Source organism: Ictalurus furcatus, chromosome 2 (assembly GCF_023375685.1).
Source record: "Ictalurus furcatus strain D&B chromosome 2, Billie_1.0, whole genome shotgun sequence".
Lineage (NCBI taxonomy): Eukaryota > Metazoa > Chordata > Actinopteri > Siluriformes > Ictaluridae > Ictalurus > Ictalurus furcatus.
The window spans coordinates 33,803,616-33,818,424 of record NC_071256.1 but is presented as its reverse complement, the minus strand read 5'-3'; the positions used below and the strand labels follow the sequence as shown (position 1 = coordinate 33,818,424).

The 14,809-nt window shown below is 38.0% G+C and overlaps 2 protein-coding genes across 8 annotated transcripts in view; one reads left to right on the top strand and one right to left on the bottom strand.

Moving 5' to 3' along the window:
* The first annotated feature begins 2,017 nt into the window (after positions 1-2,017).
* Positions 2,018-10,264, top strand: tmem98 (transmembrane protein 98). Its single transcript, XM_053616200.1, has 7 exons — positions 2,018-2,191; positions 5,711-5,899; positions 6,145-6,276; positions 6,419-6,452; positions 6,568-6,683; positions 7,762-7,821; positions 8,030-10,264. The coding sequence occupies exons 2-7, from the start codon at positions 5,769-5,771 to the stop codon at positions 8,217-8,219; spliced, it is 663 nt and encodes a 220-aa protein (XP_053472175.1). The 5' UTR covers positions 2,018-2,191; positions 5,711-5,768; the 3' UTR covers positions 8,220-10,264.
* Positions 10,265-10,350: 86 nt separating this feature from the next.
* The window catches only part of svilc (supervillin c), a 41,306-nt gene continuing 36,847 nt past the window's right edge, over positions 10,351-14,809 (bottom strand). For 6 of the 7 annotated variants that reach the window (XM_053616150.1, XM_053616140.1, XM_053616182.1 and 3 more), the window contains 4 exons: positions 14,419-14,547; positions 14,207-14,310; positions 12,703-12,858; positions 10,414-10,959 (listed from right to left, as the gene is read on the bottom strand). In XM_053616150.1, the coding sequence (XP_053472125.1) occupies positions 10,873-10,959; positions 12,703-12,858; positions 14,207-14,310; positions 14,419-14,547 (476 nt within the window). In that variant the 3' untranslated portion in view covers positions 10,414-10,872. Of the gene's footprint in view, positions 10,960-12,702; positions 12,859-14,206; positions 14,311-14,418; positions 14,548-14,809 lie in introns of all 7 variants that reach the window. The other variant, XM_053616165.1, reaches the window with a different exon arrangement.

Here is a 14,809-nt window from a genome sequence, read left to right as displayed (position 1 = left end):
TGTTTACTGTTTTTTGTTGAACTAAAATGTTATGTACTACTAAAAATTATGGTAGAACACCATTACGCTTTTGCTCTCATAATGCACTAATGGTCTATGAATATGAGTTACATAAAGAATAATACACCACAGTAGTCCATGATGGGGTTGTTACTATAGAAACATGAATATAAACCTATAATTTGAATTACAGCCAACAATATTTTCAGAATTGTGCTGTGACATTAATTAATCAACACCTTCTGGGGTATCAGAAATACAACCCCAATATATAATATTTGTGATGCATGCAGCAATCAGTTTGTCGTTTTTCTGACAATTCAAGCCTTCCATATGAAATTCAGTCCTACCTACTTTATCACCTGCCATAGACTGACAACACTGGTTCTGATAAGGAGTTCAGTGTTGCCAGAGTGAAGCTTTTTAACTTGTTGGTTGGACTGTACAGAAAATGTGCCACAGGAAATTTTGGTGGGATTAAAAACAAAACATGTATAAATTGTACTGTTTAGTCAGTCATCATACCAATAATGCTATAAGTACATGCAAAGTCTGGTTATCAGCCACCATCTTGGAATGATGAAACAGAGTCCTCTCTGTGCACTAATTAAGTCATATTACATAGTGCAGGAAGTTACATGTCTTGGGTCAAAGCATTCCATCGTCCCGAAGTCTATGGGTTTTTTAAATGGGTTTTTGGTTAAATACCTGAAATAATAGCACGGTGGCTTAGTGGTTAGCACATTCGCCTCACACCTCCAGTGTCCGGGGTCCGGGGTTTGAGTCCCCTGTGTGTGCGGAGTTTGCATGTTCTCCCCGTGCTGTGGTGGTTTCCTCCGGGTACTGGGGTTTCCTTCCCCAGGCTGATTGGCATGTCTAAAGTGTCTGTAGTGTATGAATGGGTGTGTGAGTGTGAGCCCTGCGATGGATTGGCACCCTGTCCAGGGTGTACCCTGCCTTGTGCCCGATGCTCCCTGGGATAGGCTCCAGGTTCCCCGTGACCCTGAAAAGGAGTAAGCGGTAGAAGATGGATGGATGAAGTTCACCAGTAATACCCCACTCTGCGTGTCTTGAAAAAGGCGGTTGCTAACAAGTGGCTAAATTTTACTACAGAGGGTATTAAATGTCATCACACCGAACAGGAAAACATCTACTACAGCCTCATTGTGTTTACACTTGCAAACTACTCTGACTCAAACTTTTTAACTTGTATATTTATCAAATTTATAGAATTTTCCAGTTGTAGTGTTCTTTAAATAAAGGTTGAAATAGTTGTCGGAAGCTTAGTGGTAATGACGTTGAAGTCACGCGACAGTGGTGTAGTTCGTCTATAGCCTAACTTCAGCTTTTTACTTCTTCCAATTGTATTTACGCTTCAACATTCGTAAAAGCTGTGTTCATTTGCGAAGATGATCTTGATGAGCGCGTGTAAACGTGTAAGAATCATAGACGTTTGTGGTCAGAGCTTATTTTCTGCAATAATCCAAAAGCCAACAGAAAAACCCTATTGGCTTTTTGTCGAGGGAACCAGGGTGATGCTGACTTCCGGGTTGGACTACAAAAACACATCATCCCTGTAGCACTCACACAAACCCAAAGCAACACACTTGACGATTTGCAAATGCAGATTCAATTATTTAATTTATAAACGTAAAACGACATTTACAAACATTTATGTGTATTTATGAATTGTGTTCCGCATTTGTGAATCGTACTTTGTGAATGTGAATTGATTTAGCCTATGCATTTGTAAATCCAATCATGTGAGAATGAATTCGGTTATGAATGTGTAGATTGCAGTTTGCAAATATATTCACATTTTTTGTGACTTAAGAATTACCATAATATATATATATATATATATATATATATATATATATATATATATATATATATATATATATATATATATATAATATAAATGGATTTTATCAAATGTATTCATTTTGTGTGACACACATACACAACTTCGACACACTGACTATTTTCATTTTAATGATACAATCCGGGATTTTTTTCTGCAGCATTAGTGTGAACGGTTGCTAGGAAACCCATCAATCCAATCTGGCAACCCGTCTCCTCCATCGCGCGCGCTCTCATTCCGGAGCTCTCCGCGCTGTCTCCGGCCGCGCGCGCACCGTCCAGCTGCTTTGTTTTCGCGAGACAAACGCGTCAAAATGGAGGACTACAGGTAAGACTTCCAAGTGTTGGAGTATTCAAGTATTTATCTACTATTTTATTCTGAAAGTTGTGTTTTAGTGTGAATTGATGACAGTCTAGACCGGGAAAATGTCCTAACATGATGAGTTTTAATATAGAGTAGATTTGAGGAGGGAGGGAAAAAAGTTGCTTTTTACTTTGTGCTTTAAAAAAAAAAAAATTCTGCTTTTTTTTTTTTTTTTTTTTTTTTAACCTTAAAATATAAAACTTTCAACTCAGACTAAAACACCAGATAATATAAACATTAGCCACAACTAACAGGACTATTTTGTATATTTTCTCTCATAGTTTGTAATGGCGTTTATCTGAGACTGAAGTCGTGTCCTAAATCACACCCTAGCATACTAAATAGTGTGTCAGAAAAAGTGCACTACCTTTTACATAACATAATGCCTACAGTATACTGACCCAACCTTGCATACAATCTTTCACAGACAGAGACTAATGGGTTATTTATTTTTAATAGTGCACTTATTCTGAAGTTAAACCAGCTTATAAATAATATTGATGCAAGTTATTAATAAATGAATAATTTGTCACAAATAATACAGTGCCCTTTAGGGTTGTACAATAATAATAATAATAATAATAATAAACTTTTATAGAGCACCTTTAAAAGCAGCTTCTCAAAGTGCTGTACGGAAAATAAGCAGTACACAGAAGAAAAAATAATAATGATAGATAATAATAATAATAATAATAATAATAATAATAATAATAATAATAAAATTAGACATCAGCAAGCAAATGCTAGTTTAAAAAAAGTAAGTTGAGTTGAGCTTTAAATATGTCAAAGGTCTGAGCTTCCCCAAGTTCGAGAGGAAGAGAGTTCCAAAGGGAAGGAGCATAGACAGAAAAAGCCTCGTGACCCATAGATCTTAAGCTGGTTTGTGGAACAGTTAACAGATTACACCGTGAGGAGCGCAGTCTGCGATTTGGCGTGTAAGGGATTAACAATGCAGGTAAATAACGAGGAGCCAATGTCGGAGTGTTGTGAGGGTCAGAGGTCGAGTTGTAACATGAAAGGTCTATTCTTAGTAACATGGCAAGCTGTGTTTATTTATTTATTTGGTCAGTTTATATCTGCTGTAACTAGAGATTGCACCAGTACAGTACCCAGGAATGGTATTGAGCCGAAACCAGCAAAAGATTTTTGGTTGGAATTTCAAATAATGATCTGATCTTAGAACAAACTGAAGAGTTAGTCAATCCTAAATTTAATTGGATTTTTATTTATTTTTTTAATAGAAATGCGTACATGTAAAAACACTTGATTGTATTTTTTGTTGTTGTTAGAACTGTGTTTTATTATATTTATACTATAAGTGCTTCAGTTAAAAATAATAATAAAGCTTGGTAGTTTTTAAAGAAAGATATATATATATATATATATATATATATATATATATAAAATCTCACAACATTAAATCTAGTTAATGTTATAAACTGCAAAAAGTACAATGCTTTAATAAATAATCCATGCTTTAACAAATAAAAAAGTTGTAATCATTGACCAGTTGCTGTGGTATAAGTGGAATAAACACTTTGGAACGGGCCGTCATAGGAAAATAATTTAACTTTGTGATAGTAACATCCGTTGCACAAAGTGTTATTTGTTAAAAAATGGTTTAAATAATAATAATAATAATGATGATAATAATAATAATAATAATAATAGGGGGGAAATGGCTGAATCATATTCTAAAAAATATATAATTAAATAACCTACATGTTTAGCATTTCCACTTCACGTTGTATCAGAACTACAAATAGAAAGAAAAAAAAGGAAGACGTGATTTCTTTCCTTATCTTTTCATATAATCACAATTCTAAGTTACAGTACGATGGGAAAGGAGTCATTTTTTTAACGACACTGGCCTCCAGATATGAGATACAGCTATATTTTAGCCGATTAATCTGGCAACGCTGTAAGATATTGCGGAGGGCTGATACAGTCTGGGTGGGTTGAATAGATCCTCTTAAAGAATTACAGCATTCAGAAACAGAATTTCAGAAAATAAATCAGCATTAGAGAGTTCAGCCAGCCGAGGACAGAAACAAATCAAACTTTGATTTAAAAATATAAATGAACAGACAAATCATGTTTAAAATCTTAGGTCGTACATTTGAAATGATTGTTTTCAGTGTAATATTAATTTGATTTCATTTCACAGCTATACACACACACACACACACACACACACATATATTTCGAACACAATGGTGGCACTGTGCGACTTCATGGTGTTTCAAATCATATGGAGTAAAGAGCAATAAAATAAGAAAAACAAGAAGAAAGAAATATTAGCAGGGTCCAGAATGTTTCCAAAATGAGGAAGTGAATCAAATTATAAAATTTATATATATATATATAATACAAATGATTAATAATGCGTTATATTTAAAAATAAATAATTGATGATCAAGCCTCAGGGCAGTGAATTTGAGGAGAAATCTTTGCACATAAAATGTGCAGGTTTGTATTTATTATTTAATAACTAATGTGAATCCTGTGAAGCTGGAACATAAATAAGGAATACGAATAATCTGCTAGTTCACATTCTCTGATCTTGTAAAACCGAGAGTAAAACAGAAATGCAATCTGCCCCCACACCTAATACACACTAGCTATTAAATGTATCCAGAAGACTATGCTTTAGCAGTAACAGTAAAGTTTCTTTTTGAGAATGAAGCGAGCACAGTAACACACTGTACAGTACTGACGGTGTTACAGTCTGTAAACACGCCAGAGTTAATGTGGGAGACGTTAATAATCAACTTACTCATGGGTAAAGGTTCGATAGGTGTGGTCCTGGTAAATACATGCTCACTCCCACACACACACTGTATACACACTCGTTCATTAAAATAAAGAGATCTTAGAGAGCAGGTGTGGATTCACATTATGGAGTGTTTAAATAGGGTTCATTATTAAAGGGTAGATGTTACTGTTTTGTAAATTCATGAACGATTAGATTTATATGCGTGTAAGGTCATACTGCCTCTTTTGAGATGCAGTGAACCGGGATGTGTTTATAGATGCTGAGAAATTGACTGGGGGTCTCAATTAATTAATTTTTTTTCTTCTCTTTTTTACATTATTTATTTATTTGTTTATTTATTTATTTGTTGCACTCACAGTTGAGACTGTTGCACAAAAGGCTATTCCATTAAAATGTTTGAATGCTATTTTTGTCTGTTTGAACTTTTTGCACTTAAAGGCCAACTCGTACCTTTCACAGTGCGAATTGGAATTGGGTTCCAGCGTGGCAAAACTATATTAGTCGACCTTTATAATGCAGACAGGAGAAACGAAGTGTATTGAATTCTACATGCAAACAAATGAGTCTTTTAAAACTGTGTTTTTTCCTTCTCGAGTCCAGAACCACATGCGTTTGAAGTTTTGACAGTTCCTCATAAACTACCTAAAGCCTACTTTTTAAAGCAACTCATATCTTAAATGTTTGAAATTTGGCCTCTGTTCCTTCAGATGAACCCCAGACTACATCTGCGTAAAACCTCTAAAACCCTGCAGCCGACACATCACGATGGAGACGGTGGTTATTGTGGCCATCGGAGTGTTGGCCACCGTTTTCCTGGCATCGTTCGTGGCGCTGGTGGTCGTGTGTCGCCATCGTTACTGCCATCGGCCCAACCTGCTGCATCACTTCGAGTCCAAGTAAATACAAAAGCGTTATTATTTTTAACTTCTCCAGTTTTATTATTCCCGAGAAGCCACGTCTCTGAGTATCTCATCAGAAAACGATCAAAGTTCATGTATTCACTATTCCCTTTCCAACATTCTTTTCATTCCAAGATTCGACTATGCTGTAGTTCTTGCAGTCCTCGAGATGAAGTACCCAGTCCTCGAAGCCGTTATTTCACTTTCACTACTCAAGCTTTAATATTCATTTCCCCTCTCAGGCCCACAGTGGATCTGATTGGAGCGATGGAGACCCAGAGCGAGCCGTCAGAGTTGGAGCTGGACGACGTGGTCATCACCAACCCGCACATCGAAGCCATCCTAGAGAACGAGGAGTGGATTGAAGATGCCTCGTATGGCCACTTCAACATGTCCTTCTCTGCAGTCATAATGATAATTATACCCAAGTTCAGCATAATATCACACTTATCAGCCGTCTTCTCATCACACCTTTGGTGATCTCTGTCTGTCTTTCTCTTTTTCGTCTATCTCCAGCGGTCTAGTGTCTCATTGTATCTCCATCCTGAAGGTAATTCATGTGCTTCTCAAACGTCTGAGTTCTGCAGTAATCACACGCAGTTATCATGCTTTCAGAGCGGCTCTTTGCTGATTGGTTCATTCGAATATTGATTGCCTTTATACAGATATGCCACACTCTGACAGAGAAACTTGTTGGCATGACGATGGGCTCTGGAGCAAAGGTAAAAGCCCCTGCCAGCCTTAGTGACATCATCACGGTGGCCAAACGCATCAGCCCCAGGTAAATAACGGAAATGGAAACCAAACAAAACACCTCCAGTCATGTTCATGTGCATTTAGTAAATAAATAATCTTCAGTTCATCGCTCTTTACATATTTATTAAAGGAATAGTTTGGCAGGTTATAATTTTCCCCCAACTGTAGTCGCTCAGCCAAGACGGGTTCTTTAGTTCTGCGCTGGAGCTATGAGCTAATGGTGCTAACAAGTAATGGAAACCTGTCTCACCTGAAATTCTTTCCATTGATACATGCCCATATCTTCATACGTTTAAGTTCAAATAACATAAGCCTCATGTTTTAAATGAACTCTTTGGTAACAGAACGAGAGGTCTATGAATTCTGCCTTCAATTCTTATGATGAGGAGTCTAGAGGGCAGAATGATGTTAAAGTGATTGTCATTGGAGCAGCCATTTTGGCCAACCACATTCTTGTTTGATAAAATTATCCAAACACCAAATTGTGATGATTGTGTAAACGGTGGATGCGTTTAAAGTAGATATTTAGTGTGAGTGGGCATATACTTCTGGAACCTAATTTTGGTGTGATAAACTTCCAGTACTCTTTGGTGCAAACAGTTCGCAAACCATCGTTAGACTGCGAGAAAGTGATTCTCAGTGTCAGTAAATGTAGGTGTTTTGAAAGTTTTAGGCCATTGGGAAGTCTTCAGGACAAAGGAGTTCACGCTTTCTGGTTTCTCAGTAATATGGCATTTTATGTCTTTTTTATTATTATTATTATTATTATTATTATTAAGAAAAACATGAGAGTGAGGAAATAAAATAATGTTTTAAGTTAATAACTTTAAAAATATGTTAAGAGATATGGTTTGTTTCGTGGACATTCCATAATGCAAAATGGAACTTTAAACAAAGTTTATATTTTATCTACTACCATTAACAGCTGTAAAATGTTCACTATACAGTATGTTAATGTTTATTGGCAGGTTATGGCAGTCACCCTACAGCTTGGTGACGGTCGATAGATGGTTGTTCACGCGTTGTAAAGTAGACTATCCAGCTAGAGCATATTTTTAAGCTGTGGAGAATACTATACATCATCATCATCTCTGATTTCACAGGGTAGATGATGTAGTTCGGTCGATGTATCCCCCACTGGACCCAATCCTCCTCGATGCCAGGTAACTGTATTTCCTTTTTAGCTTATAAGTAATCTTACAGGTTTGACTCTCACTTAGGAAATAATAAAACGAATTACAGATTTGCATAGGTTTAGTTTTGGCCATTGTGTGCATGTCGAGGCGCCGGGGGGGGGGGGGGGGGGGGTTGAAACACGGTGGGTTTTCACTGTGCTTCCTGCTCTCAAAAAGTTTCTGCATATCCTTTCAGGGCTACAGCATTGCTGCTGTCTGTGAGTCACTTAGTGCTGGTGACGCGGAACGCCTGTCACATGTCTGGCAGCCTGGACTGGATCGACCAATCGCTGCATGCAGCTGAGGATCACATGGTAGTGCTCAGGGAGGCAGCCTTGGCATCAGAACCCGACAGACGACTACCAGAAAGAGAGCAGTCTATCTGAGTCACAAATACACACACACACTCAGAAAATAGGGGACTGTGACACGGAAAATGTCAAATACAATCCACACACCTAAATTAACCGTAGCCTTTCTTGCACAAACACCTCATTTTTTATCTCCTTTTTTTAATGTTACATTGCTTCTAGCAATAGTTACAATCACTTTCTACTTTTTCACTATTAGTGTAAATTAGTTTAAACAATCAGGCGCACTACTATTCTTGTCCAACTCTTTTTTTTTTTTTTTAAATAGCATGCTAGTTTAAACCTCTTAAACTGTATTCATAGTTGGATCTGTTGTTCTGGTTGTGTTCATTATTGTAGCTGGTAGGCACAATAAGTGCAAAGCGAATCCAAATTCATGTTCCTGCCTCCAATCAGCGAAATGTTTGTATATAGCGAACATGAAACATGCATATAGATTTAATATGCTGTATTCACAAGTGTTTAGTTATGTATTCATGTCGTATAAAGTGTGGAGTTAGTTTAGAAATGAACCACTAGAGTGTATCAGTATAGAGCAAAATTAAAAATTCATGTTCAAATACAAAGATACCACACACTACCAGTCATAAACACACACACACTGTATTTTTTTGTGGACTATAATCCAAAGTCACATGATATTTAAAGCCTCTCTAATTCCCAAACCTCACCACACTGCTTACACACCGAACAAATGCCAACACAACCAGCTTAAACATTAACAAAAACTCTTAACCACTGCCAGCCTAACATTGTTATTAAAGTGGCCATGAAATTAAAACTGGTGTTTTAGAGCTTTTTGTATGCAAATAAAATGCAGCATCTTTTGTAAATATTGTTATTTGATACTTTTTCAGTTCATAATGTCTGGGAAAGCAGTGAAACCGTTTAGATGAAGCTTCCATCCTTCAACTGTCACATTTGGATCTCTCTAGAAAGCGTATGTCCCGCCATCCCCCATAAATTAACTGCAGGTAGTGATCTACAGTAGCAGCTGGTTTACAGCAGACATAGTACGATCATGTAGTTTTGGTCGTGCAGCTTCCTGTGCGTTATTTTCTTTCCAAAACAATGTTTTGTTAAAGATGGTGATTCTTCGTCATCCATAATCTGTCAGTTGATCTTAACAAAATGGCAGTGAACAATCATACACCACTGGAAACTAACTATAAACTCTCAGCTGCATTACTTACCTGGTTTTCTAAGCCAGGGATCGTCAGTTTTATCCGCGAAGACCCGGTGTGGTTACAGGCTTTCATTCCAGCCAAATTGGCGGCACACCTGATATCTGATGGGAGACTAAAATGAACTGATTAGACATGTGGAATCAGGTGTGGCTCCTGCTTGGCTGGAATGGAAAGCCTCTTTGTGGAGAAGATTGAAGACCCTTGTTCTAAGCCACTTTTGGATTTTCTGTATCAAAACTAAATCAGCATCAAGATAGGAATCAAATCAAGCCATTTCATAAGCACATTAAAGGGCCCCCCCCCCCTTTTTTTTTTTTTTAAACTTTCCATCTACTGCACTTGTAGTATACGTGTGATTACAACAAACAAGAATTTTCATTTTTCCCCTGCACTGAGAAAATAATCAAACTTGAAATTCTGCAATAATGGAAGTTTTTTTTTACCAAAGTCACCATTATTTAAAGTAAATAAAGAATTGTCTCAGTTTGGGAAACTTACTGTAACTTATACTGCTCCAGCGTTTGAAAATTGGTTAAACTCCATAAGAACAGCTTTGGGGGAATGTTCTCTTATCTGTGTTTTATTCCGTCTTTATCGCAGTCAGATAATAGTTGTCATTTTGAGTCCACATCATATAGATGTGTATAATTTTAACATTTATTCATACACCTGTCCTTAGTAAGCAGGTTTTATTGTTCTTTTCTCAGCACAGGAAATGTGTCGAACTTATGGTTTGTGGTAATCTCTCTCTCACACACACACACACACACACACCAGCTGTGGTGAAGTTTGGATTAAAGAATTGATCGAGTATTCCTTTATATCCCTGTATATCCACTGTGTTTCAGTTAGTTGCTGTTTCTCTGCAGCCTTTCACTTCCCCCCCCCCATTTCCTGTTGTATTTCTTCCACTTGTAATCCAATATGTACAGTTAAATTAAAGTTTCATAGAGAAAAAAACATTTCATTCCAGTTTATTTGTGTTCTTATAGCTGATAAGAAATACCAGATTTAATTCCTGGTCAGTAAAACAACTAGAGATTTATTTATTTGTTTTTAAACTCACATCCCCCCTACATTCACATCTCCATTAGTGATGGAGATGAGGAAAAGATGGTAGAAAGTGCAGAAAGCGAAAGGAAGGAGAAAGAAAACAGAACAGCTTTGGCTGGTAAGAGAGAAGAAATTGAAACCCGTTGAGTGAGTACAAGCAGGCAGTCCTCCCTAGCTCCCTGGACTTTTGGCTAAAATCAGTGGATGAATTTCTGTAAGGCACTAAATTGACCACACTCAAAAGACACACACACACACACGTGCGCACGCACATACTCACTGTTACATAGTCATTAGGTTTTAAACTGTACATGGAAAAAGGGGTGGCATTACAAGAAAATAGGAATATTTCAAAAACAACAACAAAAAATACATAGAAATTGAAACTGCTTCAGTAGTTCTGGGTCAGTATTCTTTCAAATGCAGATTCAGTACAGGCCTTTGCTCTTTTTCAGGTTTAACTGCTGCAGCTCTGGCAAGGAGTTGTAGTCTTTCCTCTTCATTCCTAAAACCACCTGCAAACAAAAGACGTATTGCTTTATGCTTTATCTCTCGTGCGAGTTTACATTTCTAAACCCTAACGCTGCATTCACGTCACATGGGAGTATCCGTAAATTATCAGCTTCCACCGTCTTAAAAAAAAAAAAAAAACCCACAAAGGTCATGATGTGAAAACTCCAAGTAGTTTTCTAGGTTTTAAGAATTCTGGGATCTGTGTGAGCGAAGTGAGATGGCTGGAGACATGAGCATGTCGTGCATTCAAGGAAATAAAGTCTTCTAAGAGTTCTTACTTTTTCTAACTGATTGATAAATTTGCAAAGCACAAATAATGTTAATGCTAGATAATATTAAATAAGCACCACAACCACCATTTTATTGAAAATCAATGGATGACCATTCTTGAGTCTGAATATTTTGTCCCCAATCCTCCCTAGAATATTACATTATAGGAGTGCCAAGATGTGGAACTATGGGAACTCCTTGTGGTTTAGCGGCCTCAATACAAACAGCATGTAGCAATCCGTGTTACAAAACAAAACAGAAGTGTTTGTGCTTTTTTGCAGAAAACTACTTGAATTGCACGGCACTGTTTTGCACTGTCTTTCTTTTGTTGGTGAATGAGACTGTTATAGTAGGGATGCACCGAATGTTCGGCAACCGAAGTTATTATTAAGTGACAATGCAGAATAAATGTGACCGAACAATGACGTGTTTGATGACGCGACCAAATAGCCTAGCAACCAGAGTGAGACGCGCGAATGTCACGACCTCGACGAGGGGGCGCGCGCATGCGCGAGCTACGTGCACGAGCTACATGCACTTCGGATGTTTACTTTTTTGTTTCTGTTCCGGAGCATATTTCTGTCACGTCGCGAGACGTAAAGGAGTAGAGTACGGAAGCAGGTAAAGACGTATTTATTTAAGGGCAGGCAGACAAATCCAAATCGTAATCTAAAAAACTTAGTCAAGACAGGCAAAGGGTTATCGGGCGACCGGCAAACAGGCATAAACGGAGGAAAACCAGGAATCAAAGTCGCGGTCACAGAAAACAGGGTCAAAACGGAAACACCAGCGGGGACTGAATGAACTAATCTATAGTTTAAAGTAATTAAATCTATCAAGGAACATAACATTAACAACGTATCTAACGATACTATATCTACTCTAATACTCCGCGAGGTGTACAGGGACGTGAGCGGTATATATCCCCAATATAATCAGCCGTATAGAACCCAATAGAACCATTTTCTGCACTCTTGTCAATGCACTTTTTAGTTGTAGGCTACAAAGTGTTCCATTCTTTCAGCAGTCAGTTATAGGCCTAACATAGGCTATTCAAGGGGCGCTCAAAGATGACCACATCAAAATATTTTTATTTTACTCATTTATTTATTTAAAGTTAATTGTGCCTTGTTGGTAGCTGCTTACGGCTATAGCATCGTCGTCAGGATTCGAATTTACAATCTGCGGCCGATAGAGCGAATGCTTTCCTGTTGCTCCCCTCAGAAACCCCACCGAAAGCTTGCTTTTAACGTTTTCTAAATTAAACTATACATTGATTGAGATGACGGTTACAAAAAATACAATTGTTGATAGCAGAAACACGACACACGCACCTTCATTCATTAAGAATTCCAGATTTTATGTGTATGCACATTGCGAGTGTCACTAAACCCTATACATGCCCTACAAGTTCAACACATTTCAAGACGTTTCATTCAAATGCATACCCTCGATATGAAAGTTTAGCCACTGACCTGGAAGTCATGGTCAGACAGATAGGTCTCCAGGTGCAGAGGGTTCACTCCGTCTGGTAAAGGTCTTTTTAGTAGATCCTGCACAGAGAACTGAGTCCTGTTGAGGAGAGCCAATGCATCCTGCACTAACGTTAGCTTGTTCTGCACTGAGGGCACCTGGGAGCACACGTGCGCGCACACACACACACACACACACACACACACACACACACACACACACACACACACACACAAACGGTCATGGATTCAACTCACCAAGAAAAACCTAATGCAGATTTCTACTACTCCTGGATTCTCAAATCTGATTGGCCAGAAGGTGGTGATTCATTTCCTATAACAGCAACTTGTACAGAATGGCAAATGCTCCACATATCTGGTTTGAAAAAATCTCTCATTGTATTGGAACAGTCAGAGGTAAAGCTGTAACTTTACATTTTCAGACATGGGAACGTCTTCGGGATGTAAGGCTTTGGGGTTTCTCTAGAACACTTTTAGTTCAACCTAATTAACTTCAATAAACTGCAAAAATGAAACGAGGCTGGTGAGGGAATAACAGTTTATACGGTAGCTGCTAGAACGTAAATGATAACCAACTTGTTTCATGGTTCGTGAAATGTAACTATAAACGGATAAAAAGTCAACCATGTCGTTCTTTAATAAAATTGCACTCACTGAGATATTGCTGTTGCATTAGAGGAATCAAACACTTCAGGACGTGCTGTTTGAGGAAAATAATCAACACCGGGGTGGTAATCTTAACATGTCTGGCTACATCACACCACCCTGTCACTTATCGTTTTCCCAGAACAGCATGCCCAGAAATACTTTACATAAGACACAGGGACGCATAGTTAATGATATTTCCCTCGTGCTCAGCTTCTTTAATTAAACAAAACACAACCAACAGCGACATTAGTGAGCATATCCAACGTTGGCTAATTCTTGGGCATTAAGAGATCATTTCCTCTGGTGCATTACATCACAAGCTCCCCATGCAGGCTTCAGCTGCCCGAGCAATCACAGCATGCTCTCCAGTTAAAATGGGTTTGTATTCAGGATTTAAAAAGATAAAAATCCATCTGAGGAACAAACGTGAGCGTGGCTTTTCAAGGATGTATTGATGTGAAATAGGATTTAAACTAATAAAGTGCAATGATTACAGATAAATAAATGGGGGGGGGTGTGACTGCAATTATACAACATGATAACAGAATTAAGTAAAATGAAATGAAATAAAGCTAACAGTTAATGATAAAATCTAATCTCACAGATTAAATAAAACATGCATCAATTAAACTGTTTTTAAAAAATAAATAATAAATAAATAAATAAATAAACAATATTGTAGAGAATAAACTGAAAATTCAGTTGAAGGGTTTAAGTTAAATTCCCATGTTATGTGTAAAATAATCTTGATCTTCATTTTAGACTTTATCGTGCAGCCCTACTGTGAAGAAGATGATGATGATGAATATGATGAAGATGATTATGAGGCCCTACTGACCTGTGTTACTCGTCTCTCCCAGGATGGGAAAACATTAGTGAAGGTGAGAGGCTCGGCTCCTTCCTCGAGAAAATAAGCCATAGGAGGCCGTCTGGGGTTTCTCTCTGTATCGCACACACACACACACAGAACATTAACCAAATTCATCTGGCACCATCACGAACACAAACAACATCAAACCCATTTCTACTTTTATTGCCACTTTCTCTGACCTCTGCAGTACTGAAGCGCAGTCTCCATGGCACATTTCCTCTGTGTGTCCCAGTGGGGGCGCTGTGAGTTCTGAGTCGAGCTGCTCTGCCATAGATAAACTTCCAAAAAGTTATCCAGCAGGAACAGAGCTGCAGAGATGAGCGCAAATCACCGTCTACTTCCCAGATACCATCTCTTTGTCTGTCTCTTGCTCTTATTGTCTCACTCTCAGTGTCTGTCTCTCTTCAGTCCGTGTGTGTGTGTGTCTCTCTCTCACTGTCTCACTCTTTCACAATATCCATGTCTATCGCTCTCTTTCTCCTGAAGTCTCTGCCTCTCTTTCTCACTTTATCTCACTCTCACTGCCTGTGTGTCTCTCCGTCTCTCTTGTAGTCTGTGTGTGTGTCTCAC

Coding starts and splice junctions, on each gene's coding strand:
- tmem98 (XM_053616200.1), top strand. CDS start 5,769: ATGGAGACGGTGGTTATTGTGGCCATCGGAGTGTTGGCCACCGTTTTC. Junction 6,277..6,418: donor GAGTGGATTGAAGATGCCTC/GTATGGCCACTT, acceptor GTCTATCTCCAG/CGGTCTAGTGTCTCATTGTA. Junction 6,453..6,567: donor ATTGTATCTCCATCCTGAAG/GTAATTCATGTG, acceptor GCCTTTATACAG/ATATGCCACACTCTGACAGA.